Source organism: Pundamilia nyererei, unplaced genomic scaffold (genome assembly GCF_000239375.1).
Source record: "Pundamilia nyererei isolate P.nyererei 1_Seehausen unplaced genomic scaffold, PunNye1.0 scaffold00199, whole genome shotgun sequence".
NCBI lineage: Eukaryota > Metazoa > Chordata > Actinopteri > Cichliformes > Cichlidae > Pundamilia > Pundamilia nyererei.
In genome coordinates this window covers 526,931-545,068 of record NW_005187600.1, presented here as the reverse complement: position 1 = coordinate 545,068, position 18,138 = coordinate 526,931, and the positions used below count along the sequence as shown (strand labels likewise).

Genomic DNA, 18,138 nt, shown 5'->3' with positions numbered 1-18,138 from the left:
CGGTGCAGACGGCTCCCTGTTATAGTGTTTCCTCACTTGGCTCATGCGAACCCAGCCCAATTTTTACTCTTTAAGTGTGCGTGTGTGTGTGTGTGTGTGGGGGGGGGGTAAATATGTGTGTATTCACATCATTTATGTCAATGAGAGTGTGGGGAGTGAGTTGGAGGGTGGGGTGGGCTGCTTTTAACTATGTAAAGCACTTTGTGCTACATTTTTTGTATGAAAAGTGCTTTATAAATAAAGATTGATTGATTGATTGATTGATTGATTGATTGAAGTTATTAGATGATCATTAAATTATTCTAAATAATTAAAATGTTTAGACTTTGTAAGTGTTTAAATGTTTGCTCCATGTTAAAGTAGTACCTCTGCATGTACCTCTGCATGTGCATGTGTGTGTTTGGTCATTATGCTGGAGCCCGTGTTTGTTTGACAATAACTGGTACAATCGATTTCACTTCAGAGGAGCTCCATGCTGAAGTTTGTTACGCCGAGTGTCTCCTCCAGAGGGCAGCGCTCACCTTCCTTCAGGTCAGGAGGCTTACAGCAGCCAGTGCTACTGATGTGTTTGCCACCATCACTCATTTTCTGTTTTGTGTTTTTAAACTCATTCGTACTCAGGATGAAAACATGATCAGTTTTATCAAAGGAGGAATCAAAGTGAGGAACAGCTACCAGACTTACAAGTGAGTATCTCCAGGATATCCATGTTTCCATCCCTGTTTCCTGGAAGACCTTTTATTCTTCCATCAGGACTTCATCGCAGCTTATTCCCCTTAATTTGCTTATATCTTAACCCCCTCAGAGAGCTTCACACAGTCCTGCAGTCCTCCGGATACACTCATGGTGACAACCATGGGCATTTTGAGGGTGGCGTGAAACTGGGAGTGGGAGCTTTTAATCTAGTAAGTAATAGTTTGCACTTGTGCCTCATTGATTGACTTAATTTTGTGATGCTTGGTTAACAAAAAAGGCACCAGAAGAGCAGAAGATCTGCATAAATTAAGAGCTGCTCCAGCCTAACATGGCGATAGCTGCAAGAAATCCAACACAATTTGTTCAGCATCTGTAATAACAATGAAATGCTCTGTAATTATGTTTCTGACCTTTTCATTTCCACTGCTTGTTTGCTTCCTGCAGATGATTTCCATGTTGCCTACTCGGACACTCAAGCTGCTGGAGTTTGTCGGTTTCTCTGGTAATAAGGTAAGCGTTTCTGAGAAGTCAGACTTCTGACATGGCGCTCTCTAACAGCTTTGGCTGGAGATATTTTGCGAGCCGATACACCCTTCCGCTCTGTTTGAAATGCCTCTTTATGAATCAGAGAAAGAGAAGTGTTTCGAGAACTGTAAGTGCATCTGTGGTAGAACTCATCACACTACTACTAAGATGAGTTTGTCGTGTTATTTTTCATGGAAACGTGAAATGAAACTTGCAACCATCAATGAAATGATGGTTGCTTTGATAATAATGAGCAATGACTATTTCTCTAAATTGTGATCACCAGTTGTAACTACTGATTTCATTCATCAAGCCATCACATCAGCACCTCAGTTGACCTTTGAATATTACCATCATGACTGATTTATCTTCCGGTTATGAACATGCAAATACTGCATTTCTTGTATTTTGTACTTGCGTGTTTTGCACACAGGCCAGTTTGTGAGTCAGAGAAGTGGTAGACAAGCAGACGCTGTTTTATCCCCAGAACACGCTGACTAAACACAGAAGATTTTCCTATAACTACTTTAGTGTATTCTCTGTGTGCTGGTTTTACTGCTAATTGGCTGATAGATCTTCCACAAATGAAGACTTAATGCAGACTCAGAAAATGTGTGCAACTGTGTGTGTTTATATAGGAGTTTGGTCTCCAGCAGCTTCAAGAGGGCTCAGTAGAAAGTACATTCAGGTCCTTCCTGTGCAACATGCTTCTCCTCTGTTATCACACGTTCATGAGCTTCATACTAGGTGAGCAACACACCCACACACGCACATCTGCAAATTAACACTAAAAGATGCAATCTGAGCTGGGTTCCTTCTGTCTCGCAAAGGCACTGGAGAAGGAGACGTTGAGGATGCAGAAAAACTGCTGGAGCCATATCTTAAAAAATACCCCAAGGTATGTCAGGATGAATGACTGTGTGTGCTTTTCAAATGTTGCTATGATTGTTTGTGTCATTCTCACAAACATACTGTGTTTGTCTTCATCCAGGGATCCATCTTTTTGTTCTTTGCTGGTCGGATAGAAGAGATCAAAGGCAACCTGGATGCTGTGAGTAATTTATTTTCCCTTGGAGAAAGTGAGTGTGTGTGTGTGTGTGTGTGTGTGTGTGTGTGTGTGTGTGTGTGTGTGTGTGTGTGTGTGTGTGTGTGTGTGTGTGTGTATTTTTAATGCATATCAGTAATGTATTTAAATCTTGTATTTTGTAGTTCTGTTTATGTCAGTATATTTATGTTTTTTGCACCATGTGAGAGAGTATTGCCTTCATCTTTTAATCCTTACATAATGACAATAAAGTCTTGAATCCTGAATGTTGAAAATGTGAAGTACCAGAATGAAAAGCTCTTTCAAATACTTAAACAAATCACCTCATGTGGAATAAAGGTCATAACTATTTTTTCTGTATTTTGCTCATTTTTCTAAACATTGATTGCCAGTTTTGTGTCCTTAACTAAAATACTGATAAAGTCAAATCATCTCTTCTGCAAACATATCATATCGGTATCATAATTTAGTGGCATATGTTTGACAAACAGCGATTCTCAACCTTTACGTGCCTTTCTTCCAGGCTATCAAGCGTTTTGAGGAGTGCTGCGAGGCTCAGCAGCAGTGGAAGCAGTTCCATCACATGTGCTACTGGGAGCTGATGTGGTGCTTCACATACAAAAGGCACTGGAAGATGGCCTACTTCTACGCTGACCTGCTCAGCAAGGAGAACTCATGGTCCAAGGTGGGCCACCACAATGTGGGATGTGAATCTGAGCGGGCAAAGTAATAAAAGAAATGTAAAAGTTAGTGAAGTCAAGATAAAAAATAAATAAACAACAACCGTGGTGCAAAAAACAAAACTCATTGTAAATAAAACAAACATGACATGCTTAAAAACAACATTACCAGGATAGAATGCGGATCAGACTGGTTCTTAGTCAAATGAAATACAGTTAAATACTTTCTTTTCTTTCGGCTGCTGCCTGTAGGGGTCGCTATAGAGAATCGCCTGCCTCCATCTCTCCCTATCTCCAGCTTCCTCCTCTGTGGTCTTCTTCTTTTCCTCCTGCCTGGCAGCTCCATATTTGCCCAGATTATCCGCTGTCCCTCCTCTGCACATTCCTTCTTTAACTATTCAGTCTGAGCTCTCCCTCTGATGTAGATATGATTAAATACAGTAAATAATACATTAAATCTTAAGTACAATTTCAAGAAAATAAATATTAAGATTTTTCATAAAGTTTTTACTAAAAAAGGAATATTTAATGTGAGAGGGGAGCTATCCCAGAGCTTTGAAGGTGCTCCTCTATACACTCCATTTTAACATAACAAAACATTTACATTTTTTCCGAGGCTTTAGCTGTAGTGCTACACTTTTTGATTTCATATACCTTTGGTTCCCATTTATTTTTCAGTCTTGGCACAGATTTTACTTTTTGACTCAACCCTCCCATATACTCACATCTGGCAAAGGCACTAGGAGTTCAGTCTTATTACCCGATGAGGTTGAGTTTGTGTCTCCTCTTCTAAATAAACTCTTTACAAATTCCATTTCAAAAGTTCAGGAAAGCAGAGAGGATTAAGGGCCACAGGAGACTTTGGCTGTTGAGCGACTGCAAAGAGTCAATAAAGCCATCTATCCATTTTCTTAACTACTTATCCAGTTCAGGGTCACGCGGGGGGCTGGAGCGTATCTCAGCTGTCACTGGATGAGAGGTGGGATATACCCTAGACAAGCTGCAGGTCCATCATCAGACCGACCATCCATCCGCCCATCCATCCATTTTCTTCGGCTCATCCAGTTCAGGGTCGTGTGGGGGGGCTTCAACCTATCCCAGCCGTCATTGGCTGAGAGATGGGATATACCACGGACAGCCTGCAAATGCATCACAGGGGCTGTTCAAACTAAACTGTGCAGTTATTTTAGCAGAAACAGACATGAACTGTTCTCAGGTCACAAGAACCAAAATCCTTCCAACATATAAAAGCACCACAAATGTGGATGTCCAACTTTTGATTTTTGTCTTTTTTTCCCTCCTTATCTCATTTTCAAAGGAAGGATGAGATTTCATTAGTAACCACGTTTTTCCTTCCCTCAGGCTACCTATGCATATATGAAAGCAGCCTACCTCAGTATGCTGACTGAGGATGATTGCCTAACCTTTGGGGAGACAGCACTTAGTCTGTTCAGGTAGGAATTAAGACGCTGCTGAAATTACTCAGCAAAGCAGAGATGACTCACTGTGAAAGTATCAATAATGTCATAATCGTATCTTCCCCAAAGAGCCTGTCCTTGGTAAATAATATGAGCTAATATTTAAGAATACTCTATAAGGTGTATCAGAGGAGTAATATGACAGAAATTAAACTGGTGTTTTTGGCATTAAACTCTTTTTGTGTCACAGATATTCTAATTTTTTATGGTAAAACACACCATTAACGGTGCTCCATGATAAAACATTTGATTAGACTGTTGGGCTTTTAAAACTGTCTGGAGGATATGTAATTACTAAATGCATCTCATATTTCAGGCAGGTCCCAGGGCTCAAGCAGAAAATAGCAGGAAAGTCTTTGCCAACGGAGAAGTTTGCTATCAGGAAAGCCCGCCGCTACCTGGCAGAAAATCCCGTACCTCTTCCTGCTCCTCCGCTGGTGAGCACTGGATGACGCCATCTTGCATGTTGCCCAGTAAACATAAATTAAATTAAAGTAAAGCCAAAGACTTTACTTGACATTTGCCTCCTATTTACCCTGCGGTGCAGCCCTGTAAAACGTGAATGTACTGGTTCAGCCAATCAGAATGGACAGTTTATATGTGTGAGTCATAGCTCAGACAGCTGTGCTATTCTACCCACAGACTTTATATAATAGGTGAACTTGTGAACTATAATTTTGAAACCTCAACTTTGTAATTTTGGTTGGTTTCATATTTGCTTGACCTGACTGAGACTGCACATTCATACAAGTAGTGACGTATGAATCAGAAGTTAGTCGCTCCCTAAATCAACCTGCTGTGTCATCTATTCTACCCTAAATAGGATCATAATTTACTAAATAAACATTACGCCGTGTCAAATAAGCACTGAAACTAGTGACTGACCATAGCAGCATTAGCAAAGAGGTAATCGAGGGTTGTTATTTCACCAGTGGGGCACATTGCACAGTTAAGGTAGCATGGATCTGTTTTGAATGGCTGCACCTGTCAAATGCCACAGCAGTTTGCACATCTGTGCCCATAGTGCTAAAGGTGATTATCCCGAGTGTCACTGCAGAGAAAATGCTTTTTTTGTTGACCTGTAGTAAAAGATTATTATTGGTTGTTAGCCGTGCATGATTTTGTGCATGTGTTTGTCTGTCTTCTAGGAGATGATGTACATCTGGAACGGTTATACAGTCATTGGCAAACACAAAGACTTAACTGAAGGCATGCTGAAAACACTGGATGAGGCACGGGCTGAACTTGAAAGTCTACCAAGTATGTAAATCCATTAAGCACATTTACAAAGACAATTCTGATTGAAATAAATGCTATATTACAGAAATTAATCCAAACATATTAGAGACGGGTGTTGATGTAGATATAATTGAGATTGTTTGTTCAGAATGACCCAGTCTGTCTTCTGTTTGGTGCCGACTTTTAGGAACGGAGTTCTCCATAGATGATCAGTGTTTGCTGAGCCTCCTGAAGGGACTGTGTCTCAAACACTTGGGTCACCACGAGGAGGCAGAGCATTACTTTACCCTCGTCCTCTGCAAGTAAGAGCCTTTCCTCAAAGTGCTTCAGTTACAGAGTCGTCTGATTCAGTCTTTCAGTTGTGTTCTGGTGAAAACAGGTTGACATTTGATTTTTGTTCTCGTCTTCAGTGAAACTCAGATCAAGTATGACCACTACCTGGTCCCCAATGCCCTGCTGGAACACGGCCTGCTGTGTCTGCAGCAAGGCAGAAAAGATGACGCTATCAAACTGCTAGAAACAGCAAAGTAAGTCTTTGAACCAGCAAAGCATATTTAAGTCATCTGTACTTAATAGAATATGTATGAATCAGATACTCTCCCACATTCTTGTTGTAGTGTAATCAAGTGTTAACAGTACATTATGCAGTCATGTGAAAAAGAACGCTTTTCACAGTATACTCCATGATTCATTAGCTGGTAGCACCAATAACTGAATTGAATGGCAGCGTAACGAAGGGAAGGTTCAGGGTCACCCGATTCAGTCCTAAAAATAAGCTTTATCAAAAAGGAACGTTTTAAGCGTGGTCTCAAAGTAAAGAAGATGTCTGTTCCCCAAATCCAAACTGGAGCTGATTTCACAGAAGACGCCTGAAAGCTGAACGCTTTCCTGTTTATTTGTTTAATATGGATGTTGAAGGACGTAGGCTGGTCAAAAACGACTCCAACATTCATCGCAGTGTTACGGGAGGACCAGGTGATTCCATCCAGAGTTTAAACACCATATTTCTGAGATTTATGCCCAAGTGCAAAAAACTTTGTTTTACCTGAATTTGAAAGCGGGCAATTAGAGGTCACCCAAACCTTTATGTTTTTAAGGCATGCCTGCACTTTAACTAACTGTTGTGTGTCATCTGGCTTCATGGATAGCTGGGTATCATCTGCATAGCAATGAAAATGTGTAATGCCTTCTAATAATAAGGACTAAGGGAAGCATGTATAATGTAAATGGAATTAATACTGATTCCAGCACAGAAGCCTGTGAAGCCTCCATAATTACCTTTATTGTGTGAACTAGGGCTGCCACGATTAGTCGACTATCAAAATCGTCGACGACTGATTTAATAGTCGACGCGTCGTTTGAAGCTTTGTAAGATCACAAAGGACGCAGGAATAAGTAGCAGGATTTAAGAGTGTAATAACGGACAAACAGAAGATGCATGTACAAGGATGCCAGCTGCCGTTAAACCCCGAAGAAGAAGAAGCTGTATCCCAGAATTCATAGCGCAGCCCAGCTCAGCTTCCAACAATGGCGGCAGCTAGTTAGCTTTAATATTACTCTTATTATTCTTTCTGGGTCACAAACTAAACATTTAACATATTTTCAGGCGAGAATGTAGCTGTGTAAACCTCAAACATCTGCTCAGCTTATCAGGACACCGCATATTTTCAAAAGCGCTCCGACATTTTCGGAGACGTCTGTTACCCACTAGCTCGATAGCGAGCCGGGGGCTAGGCTAACTAGAGTCGTGAGAACACCGGACTCCTGGCAAATCGTTTAACCACCGCCGTCTTTCACTACTCAGGTTAAACATGATATATGAGTCACTTAGATAACTTAACAATGTTATTGTTTGGCTTTTTTTAGTATTTTATTTGTTCCTGAGTAAATCGGTTTGGCTGAGATTAAAGTTATAGTTTTTACACAGCTGAATAAACATCAAGCAGACAGCTGATTATCAGAAGTGTGAGATGCTGGAGAATTTACTCCGGTGTCCTGTTATATTTTAGATAGCAAGGAGTTTATTAAACTTCACCGAAACAATCTGCAAATGTCATTACAATTTAATAAACTATCATCTTGTCTTTATTTTTAGTTAGCATATATCTTAAACACTTAAAGCTGTAAGCTAATGATAGTTATATAAGAGCAGATGCTGCTGGTGCAATAAGCTGTACGCTGTACGTCCAATGGATGATGATCTGATTAGTCGACTAATCGCAAAAATAATCGGTGACTAGTCGACTATCAAAATAATCGTTTGTGGTAGCCCTAGTGTGAAGATGACTCCCCATTGCAAAACGAGCTTAAATCATCACCCCTGGCCTCCACCACCGTGCTTGACAGTTAATATTGGATGTGCTGATATGCTGTGTATGGTCTTGTTTTGTCCAAAGGATATCCTTGTAATTTATTTAGACCACAAACCTAAATCGTGCTGCTACGCTCTACCTCCTGGCAATTCTTCCAAACAAACCATACTTCTTCAATCTTTAATTGTACTGTGATGAACTTTGTCACAAACATGCTGAGACTCTCTCAGCATTGCATTGTCTGACTTTGGGGTGCTTTTCCTGGGCTTTTCCATGAGACACTTGAATGCTCCAGGTCACACTTGCTGATGATCAATTAATCTGTTTGATTAGGAACATGTAGTAATCTATATGACTACGTAGAGTCCAGCCAAAATGTTCATTTTTACATGACTGTACACATGAAACCTTTCATTAAGAATCTCCACTTTTGATGTTTTGAAATATGTCTTCCATTCATCTTCATGGTTTCACTCAGATTTGAGTGTTTTAGAATACGAGATAAAGTTTACTCGACTTTGCTATAAACTTTGGATTTCTGGGGTTCAGGTTGAACTTTCTTGCTCTTCTTTTTTTTCTGTTTCAGGCAAAATTACAAAAACTACTCGATGGAATCACGGACACACTTTCGTATACAGGCTGCTTTGCACAAGGCCAAAGGCAGCGGGGAGAACGGTATCCATGTGCCCTCCAGCCCATAACAAACAGAGGACGGCACACTAAGGAAAGACAGCATTTGTCTCCTACAGTCTCATCATGCCAACACACAGACCAGGACAGACCTGATTATTAGGGAATAATTTGTTAGTTTTCATCAAGAGGCTAGGGGAAGAGGCTTTTCCTCATGTGTGCCAAGCAACTGCAGCTCTGACTGGCTTCGGTGGATTTGCCCTCGTCCAGAGATATATCCTCATGAACTTTACTTTCTTCTGATTTAAAATGGAGACTAATTATGAAATGTGCCTATATTTATGAAACATTGCTTCTAGCGGGGTCGTCTGTCTAGCACTGTGGCCACCTGTAAGTGGTGCACTGGAGTACAAAACACAATCAGATTTATTTGGTGTATATTCTAAGTTGCCTCTGCTAATACCCCGAGGGTAGAACATTCCCGGTGCAGGGTACTGAGTCTGCGATTTGATGGAGCCAGAGTACCAAACAACCTTTACAGAAATGACTGACACTAGCTTCTCCAAGTCATTTGATCTGGCTGCTGCAGAGTTTCCCATTTTTTGTGTAGAATATAAATGAGCGATTATTTAAAAATAAAAATGACACACAGTGATGTTTTGTTAAGTCCCTGAGAACTAGGAGATTCCTTGTAATTGGTTACTGATCAGCAATATAATCAAAAATGATATGTTGTTTAAATTTTTACACTAAACTTTGGTTTATTCTGTTTGTCAGAGAGAGAGTGTTTTATTGCGCATTTTCCTTTTTCCCCTTTTTCTGAAACATATTACATCAGTGGTAGACACACATGTATTTTGTGAGATAGCTCTCTCCGAGTTTCCCTTTGAAGAGATGATCAAATCTAAAATCTTGTTTTATTTATAGTTGCATTGTATGGCTTTTTGCACAGAGCTTTGGAAGTCAGCCAGATATGCAACCTCTCCAGAGTAAAAGAAAAGAATGCCTCTAAGACTTCCTCTAAGACATTTATATACTGTAAATGGCACCTTTTACACAAATTGTCCCGTTTTAAGAGGACAGATGAATGTGTCTTTTAGAAAGGCAGACTCCCTTCTTTTCCCCTCCTGGTGTGTGGGACGGCCTCCAGCAGTACTTGAGCTCGAACAAATGGGCCTTTCACGGCGAGCGGCAAAGTGCTGCGTGCTTGTCCGCCTGCTGCATCTTTAGTAGGTGAAGGAGCTCAGAAGCATCGCAACCACCACAGTCTTCCTGCTTCAGGATCATCTTCTGCTGCTCTTGTATATTACATGCTTGCCCAGAAACATCTATTGAAGCACTTGGATGTTGTAATCACTTCCTGTATATAGTAATCTGGTTATGGATAAATAGGGGTCACCTCTAACATGGTTGGTGGTTAGGTTATTGGAAAGGTTGCGTACTTGCAATAGTGAGTAATAAACCTGAACTCACATGTTGTCTCAAGTGTTGGAATTAGAGCAGTAGAGCACTGTTGTTTTATTCATGATTAGAGTTCGGTTTAGGATTTAAGATGGCTTGAAGTTCTTTTTTTCTAATGGTGAAGGAAATGCATTCTTATTGTTCTAACAGCAGCTGCTCTCCAGAAATTTCCCAAAACCACTCATGTTTTACTTTCAAATAACATTATTTTCATTTTTTGCTCTTTGGGTTTGCAACTGCAGTCAAATTCTAACTAATGTAGTGGCATTATCTGCATATTTTACTGGGCATGGCTACCAAAATTACGGAATGACATTCCTGTACATACTGAATGTTTCCGTTGTAATTTAACATGATGAAAAGCAACTACAAATCCAATTTTGTGTTGTCTGGTTTTTCCTTTTAGCCATTTAAGCATAACAAAACAGAGTTTACAGAGTGAAGTGGTGTTAGGTACAGAACAAAGAACTTGACTGTACATCTGTTGTCCTTATATAATCTAATCTGTTAGATAAAGTCATCTTATTTTGTTGAAGTGTGAGACTCTGGCAGTCAGGGATACGAAAACATGACTATTATAACACGTCATAATCTATCGAAAACACACAAAGAGAATTAAAAAAAATTATTCTAAATATTTAAATATCCAGCCGCAAGAAAAACTAAAAAGTGGGTGATCAAGTACTACTTTGTGGTCAGCAAGAGGAATAACACAAATACACTTACAAAGCTATCACAAAGGCTGTGTTTATGTTTTTAGCGAAGGGCAATTTGATCACGAATCTGATTGGCTGCTTAAAAGAGCCTACTCAAAGAAGGTAACAGCTCATTGGTTCTTTTTCAGCGGGGCGGTGCTTTGTGTTGCTACATCACCAGCTTTCGTTGTTCGGCTGCTGTCTGCAAACTGGAAAGTCCCCTTCAGACATAGAGGTCCGCGTCAGGAAAATTGCTGTTAGCGTTGTGATTTGCGTTGAGGGGTATTGAATTTTCCTTCCCTTCGATGCGTCAATAAACACAATTCTAGCTCGCTGTTTCGGCTCCGAATTTATTTATTTTTAGCTAAGCGATTAGATGTTCCCTTTCGAATGCTAGCTGGTGTTAGCAGGCTAGCTCTTTGTGTGGCTAGCAGCTAGCCGAGCGATGTTTTGTTGTTGTTAAACTGGGCAGCCCTCCTGTCGTCTGGGAAGGAGAATCATCAGCTGTGTATGGAAAAAACGCCCCATCGACGCCTTTTTCGCCTCTCCCATTGTCTGTGAAAGTGACCCTTGAAATTAGTAAAGCGAAGACGACAGAGGGGAGAGTTTGATTGAAGAGGGAGGAGATGGGAAACTGTCTGAAATCTCCCACATCGGATGACATTTCTTTGCTACATGAATCTCAGTCGGACCGGGCCAGCTACGGAGATGGTGCTGATCCCGATCAGGAGCCACCGCCCCCCTATCAGGTAACTTTCACCAACAGTTTCAGGGAAAATGAGCTCGTAGATATGTTTTGCCATGAGCAAAATTCATGAAATACCTGAAGCGTGGACAATGTCTGATAATGTGTGACGGGCTCGGCCCAAAAACGTCTGCCTTTATGTAGCTGAAGGCAAGATCAGCTGTTTACAGATCCAACATCACCCTTGGGCGGCAGAACGACTCAGTGACCCTGTCCCTTCATAGCATTGACACTAATCCGCTTTGTTCTGTCCGATGGTCCTGCCTCTGTCCGTCAATTCCCTGAAGTCATATCTTGATTCAGGCTTCACTGATACAACAGCAGCACGGCTTGCTCAATCAGAAACTCTGAACCAAATCATTTAGGATCATGTAAGTCAGCACATAAATCTGTCATGGCCTGTGGTACACATTAACAGTGAACTTGAAACAGAGCCCAGTTCTCCATGTGTAGGAGAATTATGACTTGGTGACTTTCATAACTTTACTGCTTCTTTTGACTAATCTCCTTCAGGGCAACAACTTTGTATGATGACCTTATTTCCTGAATTAGATCATCCACAAACAGACCAGGCTATGCTGTAACTGTAAATATGATGTTACTTATCTTTCCTTTGTAATTTCTCTATAATACAGACCAGCAAGTTCAATGTTAAGAGACAGCTGGTATGTGTTATGTAAGCCTTGCCAGACAGTTTGCTGTTACTAGTAGGTTAAGCCGTGCCTTATCTGTAGATTTAAGATAAGGATTTTTCTAAAGCATGGGAAACTAAAGATGACATCAGGTCGGTACAGAAGGAGAGCTTGTGTTGTAGGACGCTACATAATGTAATGTTATATTCAGGCAAGCATGTTTTATTTTCATCACACTAGGGGTGAAAACCTAAAGGAGAGACTTTGCCAAGTTGTCCTAACATTTAAAAAGAAAAATTAACATCAAGGGCTTTCTAGCTGGATCTTGAAAAGTAATGTTTTTGAAATTAATGTGAATATACAAACACGAACACTGATTATTGGTGCATTATTTGAAAATCTAATTGAGCTTCATCAGGAAATCTTTAGGTAAATTTTGTTTTTTATAGATCTTCATATGAATTGGTAGAACTACAATGAATTTTGTACATTAGATGTTAAAAACAAAAGAGGGGAATGTACAAAATAACAAAGGAGCTATTACCATTACCTTTGCCCAAAATTAATGGTTAGCACATTTGTCTAACAAGCTAAAGATCCCTGGTTTGTTTCTGGGAGAAGACCCTGTTCCCTTTTGGGGTTGCATGAAGAGCATCTGTTTCCCGCTATGGAAAGTAGCTTCCTATCAGACAACCAGAATTGGGACATGGAAACTTGGCCCAAACACATTCAACCTCTCATTTATAAGCTTTGTCGTTTCTTAGACACTGTGTCCGAGTCGGTCAATATTATATTTGGACAGGTTGAGTATTTTTCCCCAGTTCATGTCCTTGTGTGAGCTCTGTCCAGCATACACCAGTGTGTAATTAGGTCAGCACAGTCAGCTGTGTTATCATAGATGATGAATGTTGTAATAAACCACACAATCTTTGCTAGGGGCCCTCTGGAAGAGCTCTCACTAAGCTTTCAGTGTTGTTCAGCAAGTCTGCATGCAGTGTGTTTATACTGGCAGAGTTTCTCAAGAGGGTTAACTAACTAGTTAAAGCCTCCTTATAAAGAACTCTTTCAGAACAGCCAGCTTCTCCTTGGTGACCACAGTAATCGACACCTTCACCACACGTTTTTTGTTCGACATCAACACGCTTTGGGAATTTGTGGTGGAACGGGTATTAAATTCTCCCAAATGCTCCATTTAAAATTAAATTTGTTGCATTTGTGAAAGCTTTCACATGCTGCTGAGTGCAAATGTGTACTCTGGATACTGCCTGGAGGTCTGTCCTCCATACAGAGGGTGAGATTTGCAAGTCATGGTGCAAAACTTGATGCTGGCAGTGGCAACAGTGAAATCCAAATCAAGGACAATATGAGCTATAGCTGTGCTTATGCTACAAAATGAATCAGAAAGGGAAGCTTTTGTGTAGTTGTCAAATAAGCATTGACAAGGATTTATTTAATCGATGAAAAGCAATCTGTCACACTGGAACTGTTGTTGATGGCTCTAATGTAATTAAATGTTGAATTGTGTTGCCTTCTGTCATTTTCATATGTGGGCCATACTCGAGACATAACAGTCTAATCAGCACACTTTGGTTAGGATGCCCACTGAAGCCCTTAAATTGAAAAACAGGAAACGATTAATGGATTTGTCTCCAATTTAAGATTCGTTAACACTTCGTTTCTGTCTGTAGCTTAAGTTATACCTAGCCTGAGGTTTAGCCAACCTGGAAACTGTAAATAGTGCCCAAGCACATCTGGAACAAATGCAACATTTTATAAGTGCATACCTGTCTTCAGATGTTTCCCCATCGATTCTAAACAACCCCGTGAGGTTGTCTGCATGTTAAACTGATTGGAAATCACTGCTGTCTGTATACAGAGCATTCATGATCCAAAGTCCAGAACTGGCTCTGTCGACTGTATGTTGGCAGCCTGCATTTGGGGCTGTTGAATAACTTCATGGCTTATGAAGACAGTGCACAGATCTGACATTCATAACTCCATATGTGGACACTTCACATAGATGCTATAGAGAACCATGAAATGGATAAGATACTATTATAATCCTTTTTCAGGGAATTTTGGTTTTTTTTGTTAGTTTTTATTCTGACTCCTCTCTTTCTCAAGTTACCTCTCAGGTATAATGTTGTGGCTAATTTTTGCAAAATCCTTGTAAAGAGGAATGGGGGAATTAATTTTTATAATTGTTACATTACACATACAGATGGACCCCCCCCCAAAAAACAACAACATACAAACAAGCAAACAAAAAAACCCCCAAATACTATTTAGTAAGATGTTGACCCACCACATGTCACAAGAACAAATTCACTCTATTTTAGCAATTTCACAAGTGCCTCGAGCTCTCTTGGTGGGGCGTTACACATTTCCTTTAAATTACATTCCAAAAACATTGTCACTTGTACTTGACCTTTGTCAGGTGACTCAGTTAGATTTTGTTTGTAAGTTTTGATCCAAAACATGCTCAGTCATTTAGTGTTTGTGTATAAAATTATAGTTAGAAATCCAGGGATCCGGTGATCCTTGTTAGCAAACATTTGGCAATAGCAGGGAGGAAGAATTTTAAATTTAACATGAAGAGGCTGATGGATGAGCCAGGCTCATGGAGGGGCAGACATGGGCCATGATTGAGAGGTGAGAGGAAGAGTGCTATTGGATGCACTAATCAGCGTTTATTTACAGCTGCAAGAAGGGTGTAGAATACGACATACAGGCCAAATCTCACCAGTCCCTGCTTCTCCACAGACACTCAGGCCACAGGTGAAAAATAAAAAACTTTTATCCTGCATTACATCCAACTGTAAATATTTATGAACAGCGCTAAGTGATGGAAGGCTTACACTTTGGTGTATCAGGATCTCGCCTCTGCTTTTCGTAGGTGATGTGGTTTTGTTGTCTTGATCAGGTGGTTGCCTCCAGCTAGCAGGGGAGCTGGTTCACTGCCGAGTGTGGCTGGAATGAGAGTTAACACCTCAAAGTCCATGGTTCTCAGATAGAAAAGACTGGAGTCTCCACTTTGGGTCAGGGACAAGTCAGTCCCCTAAGTGGAGGAGTTTAAGTATTTTCAGGTCTTGTTCTCGAGTGACTGGAAAGGGGGATTGACGGATCGGGGTTGCATATGCAGCGATGTGGATGAAGTGATGAACATAAAAGCAAAGCAGATGAGCTACATCCATATCCTCACCTATGGTCACAAGCAAGGTAGTGATCGGAAGAACGAGGTTGAGGATACAAACGGTGAAAATGAGCTTTCTAGGAAGAGCCTGCCCTCTTCCTTAGAATTAAGGTGACGAGTTCAGTCATTTGTGAAGCGCTTGGAGTAGAGCCAGTTGAGGTCTTTCTGGCATCTGGCTAGGATGCCTCCTGGGTGAGGTGTTCCAGGCATTTCCTTCTGGGAGGAGGCCCCAGGTTGAACCCAGGACATGCTACAGAAATTGTGTCTCTTGGGTGTCTTAAGAACGTCCCTGTGCTCCCCCGGATGAGCTGTAGGAGGTGGTTGAGAGAGGGAGGTCTGGGTTTCTTTGTCTAGGCTGCTGCCCCTGTGACCTGACTCTGGATGAGTAGCAGAAAATGGGTGGATGCATTTGCTTGCCCTCCTCCTTCCGCTGTGAGTTTCTTCATCTCTGCAACTCCTGTATACTTCCCTCATTCTTTCAACTGCCACCAGAAATAGTTATGAAGTAGTGACGCTACTGAGTCAAATTGTTTGGAGCAGTATTGGAAAAGGATACATTAAAGTATAAATTGTCCCACACCCATTAAATTTCCTTATATTTGCCTCATTTCAGATTGTTTAGGATAAGGAAATACTCCTAGTATAATATTATTTTAAAGGCCAAATGTAAGAATTTGCAGTCTGTGCTGTCACTGGCTATAGATGGGCGATGGATGGATTTAGAAAGCCAAGTAGGGGACATGAGTCCTGTGAGCCGGCCACTTAGCCTAGCATACCATTAAAATTCTTGTCAAAACAAAACGAGTCATTGTGTGTTTGCGTCAGTTGTTTTTATAAACTGTGAAACAAAGGAGAGGGAGGTGCAGTTCAGTGTGTGTTCTTAGCATTGGGCTGTAGCTGTAAGCTTATGCCTGCATATTTTTGTGCAGACGGGCGTATAGCAGACGGTGTGTGTGTGTGTCGACTGTGGTAATTTGGACAGCAGCTGGCGAGACAGGAGCTGACTCATCTCGGTCTGGACCACAGGAGATAAGGCACCCCTGTGTGTTTTAGAGGGGGGGTGCATGCATATGTGTGTTCACTCTCGGCTGTAACACCAGAGTATCCTGATAGAAGCAGTGACAAGTGTTTTTATTGATCACATTTAGTCTGGCCTATATTCTACTTTCAGCTTGTTTCATAGCTAAATCTTATTGGCTGAGACACTTTGCAGACTTTGAAATTTTCACTCTTTGTTGTTGGAGTTATGATCAATTTTAGTGTTTTTTGTATAAAATGATGTCAACGATCTCAGGTTTTAATTTGTCACCCATCTGTCTGCAAATCTAATACAGGTGATATTTCTGTCTTCAGTCTGTCAGCGCAGGAGGGTCAAAGAGGATCGGAAACATGTCACATAAGAACCAGTCATAAAGTTTCTCCTGATGAGGTTTTAATATGCTCTCTCACTGTAGTAGATACACAAGAGGAGCACAGTCTATCAACCAGCTGCATTACTGTTGGGATGAGAGGGCTCGCCAGCAGTTTGCTTTGAACACAGTGTGCTCAGCCAGGTTGCTTTGGTGGCACTTTCTAATTGGCCTTCAAATGTGATGGAGCCGAGAAAAAATAAGAAATGAAAACTGAAAAGTATTTTTCTGAATGATTTCGGTGCATGTAATAGAATATTGTATATTTATTTATTTATTTTTGAAAGTATATTGTAATGTCCCAGACTACATTCACAAACATGCTAAGAAAGTGTGCATGTGTCGCAGTCGAGGAAAAGGGAAAAACTGTGTAACTTCTTCATTGTGTCCAGATAATGGTAATGAGCTGAACTTTAGGTCCTCGGCCTTAATCAAAGGTAAGGGTTACATTACTTCATTCTTACATGATGTTGATCTTTAGCCTTGTAAGGAAGGCGGCAATAAACCCCACTGGAGCGTCTGATTACCTACATTTTGTCCTAATATGGTTACAGAAACATTGGGGGCGTGGAGAAAACCGCGCTGACAAGCGTGTTATTGTACTGCAGGTCAGTGACATAGACGTGGGCTTTGCCTCCAACACAGAGCCCTGACTCAGCTACAAGTAAATTCTTTTGTTCTCTTCACAACTTCATCCAAAAGTTTAGTTCTCATTTTCCTCGGACTGAAAACTGACAGCCGAGCTACAAGTAATGATGATCAGATGGCTCGGGGGGGGTTTGATTAGTATATTACAGAGGCATAACTAATGTTCATGCAGGACTTTAAATTGTGGTACAAACTATGTGTTTAAAGTTGGGTGTCGCCAACATGACATCACCTATTAAAGCCTCAAGCTGAGTATTTTTGCCTTGAACGTGCTTGTCTTTAGAAACTAGATGTGTCAAGCTGACTGGGGCAGTTTTTGCAGAGAAACTGTTTTTTCATCCCTTTTTTACACTAATGGGGACATCATTTATAATAATTAACATCCAGGTTTTTCTTTTTCTTATTTGGGGATGTGTTTAATATTAGTTATAATATCATTGGCCAGCATCGGTGGATCAACTTCCTGCTTTGATGAGGTCATTTACCGGTGTTGGCACACTTTGAGTCTTGTCCTGTTATCGCACCACAAAACACATCCTGTGATGCTAACGCGCATCATTCGGCCCCCGTTATTGTTCTTGCTGCCGGTGTGCATGCTGCCCTGCGTTGTGTGCAAGTGTCTGCAGGTCTCTCAGAGATTTTGTTACTTTGCAGGGCTCAGAAGAAGAGCTAAGATTTCAGAGACTGCGAACGCTTCATGTTTCAGGTGTTGCTTCCCTTACAGCTTGATGCAGAATGCAGATAGTCCCC

General features: G+C 40.9%; 2 protein-coding genes across 2 annotated transcripts in view; both read left to right on the top strand.

Moving 5' to 3' along the window:
- Nucleotides 1–10,444, top strand: part of ttc39a (tetratricopeptide repeat domain 39A) — a 32,795-nt gene extending 22,351 nt beyond the window's left edge. The window contains 14 exon segments of the mRNA XM_013914467.1: nucleotides 419–531; nucleotides 622–686; nucleotides 806–905; nucleotides 1,141–1,206; nucleotides 1,860–1,968; nucleotides 2,052–2,119; nucleotides 2,213–2,272; nucleotides 2,790–2,951; nucleotides 4,309–4,400; nucleotides 4,741–4,861; nucleotides 5,573–5,684; nucleotides 5,851–5,965; nucleotides 6,074–6,190; nucleotides 8,562–10,444. Of these exon segments, the coding sequence (XP_013769921.1) occupies nucleotides 419–531; nucleotides 622–686; nucleotides 806–905; nucleotides 1,141–1,206; nucleotides 1,860–1,968; nucleotides 2,052–2,119; nucleotides 2,213–2,272; nucleotides 2,790–2,951; nucleotides 4,309–4,400; nucleotides 4,741–4,861; nucleotides 5,573–5,684; nucleotides 5,851–5,965; nucleotides 6,074–6,190; nucleotides 8,562–8,676 (1,415 nt within the window). The 3' untranslated portion in view covers nucleotides 8,677–10,444.
- Nucleotides 10,445–10,921: 477 nt separating this feature from the next.
- Nucleotides 10,922–18,138, top strand: part of rnf11b (ring finger protein 11b) — a 14,066-nt gene continuing 6,849 nt past the window's right edge. The window contains exon 1 of the mRNA XM_005747516.1: nucleotides 10,922–11,510. Coding sequence (XP_005747573.1) covers nucleotides 11,388–11,510 — 123 coding nt within the window. The 5' untranslated portion in view covers nucleotides 10,922–11,387. The remainder of the gene's footprint in view (nucleotides 11,511–18,138) is intronic.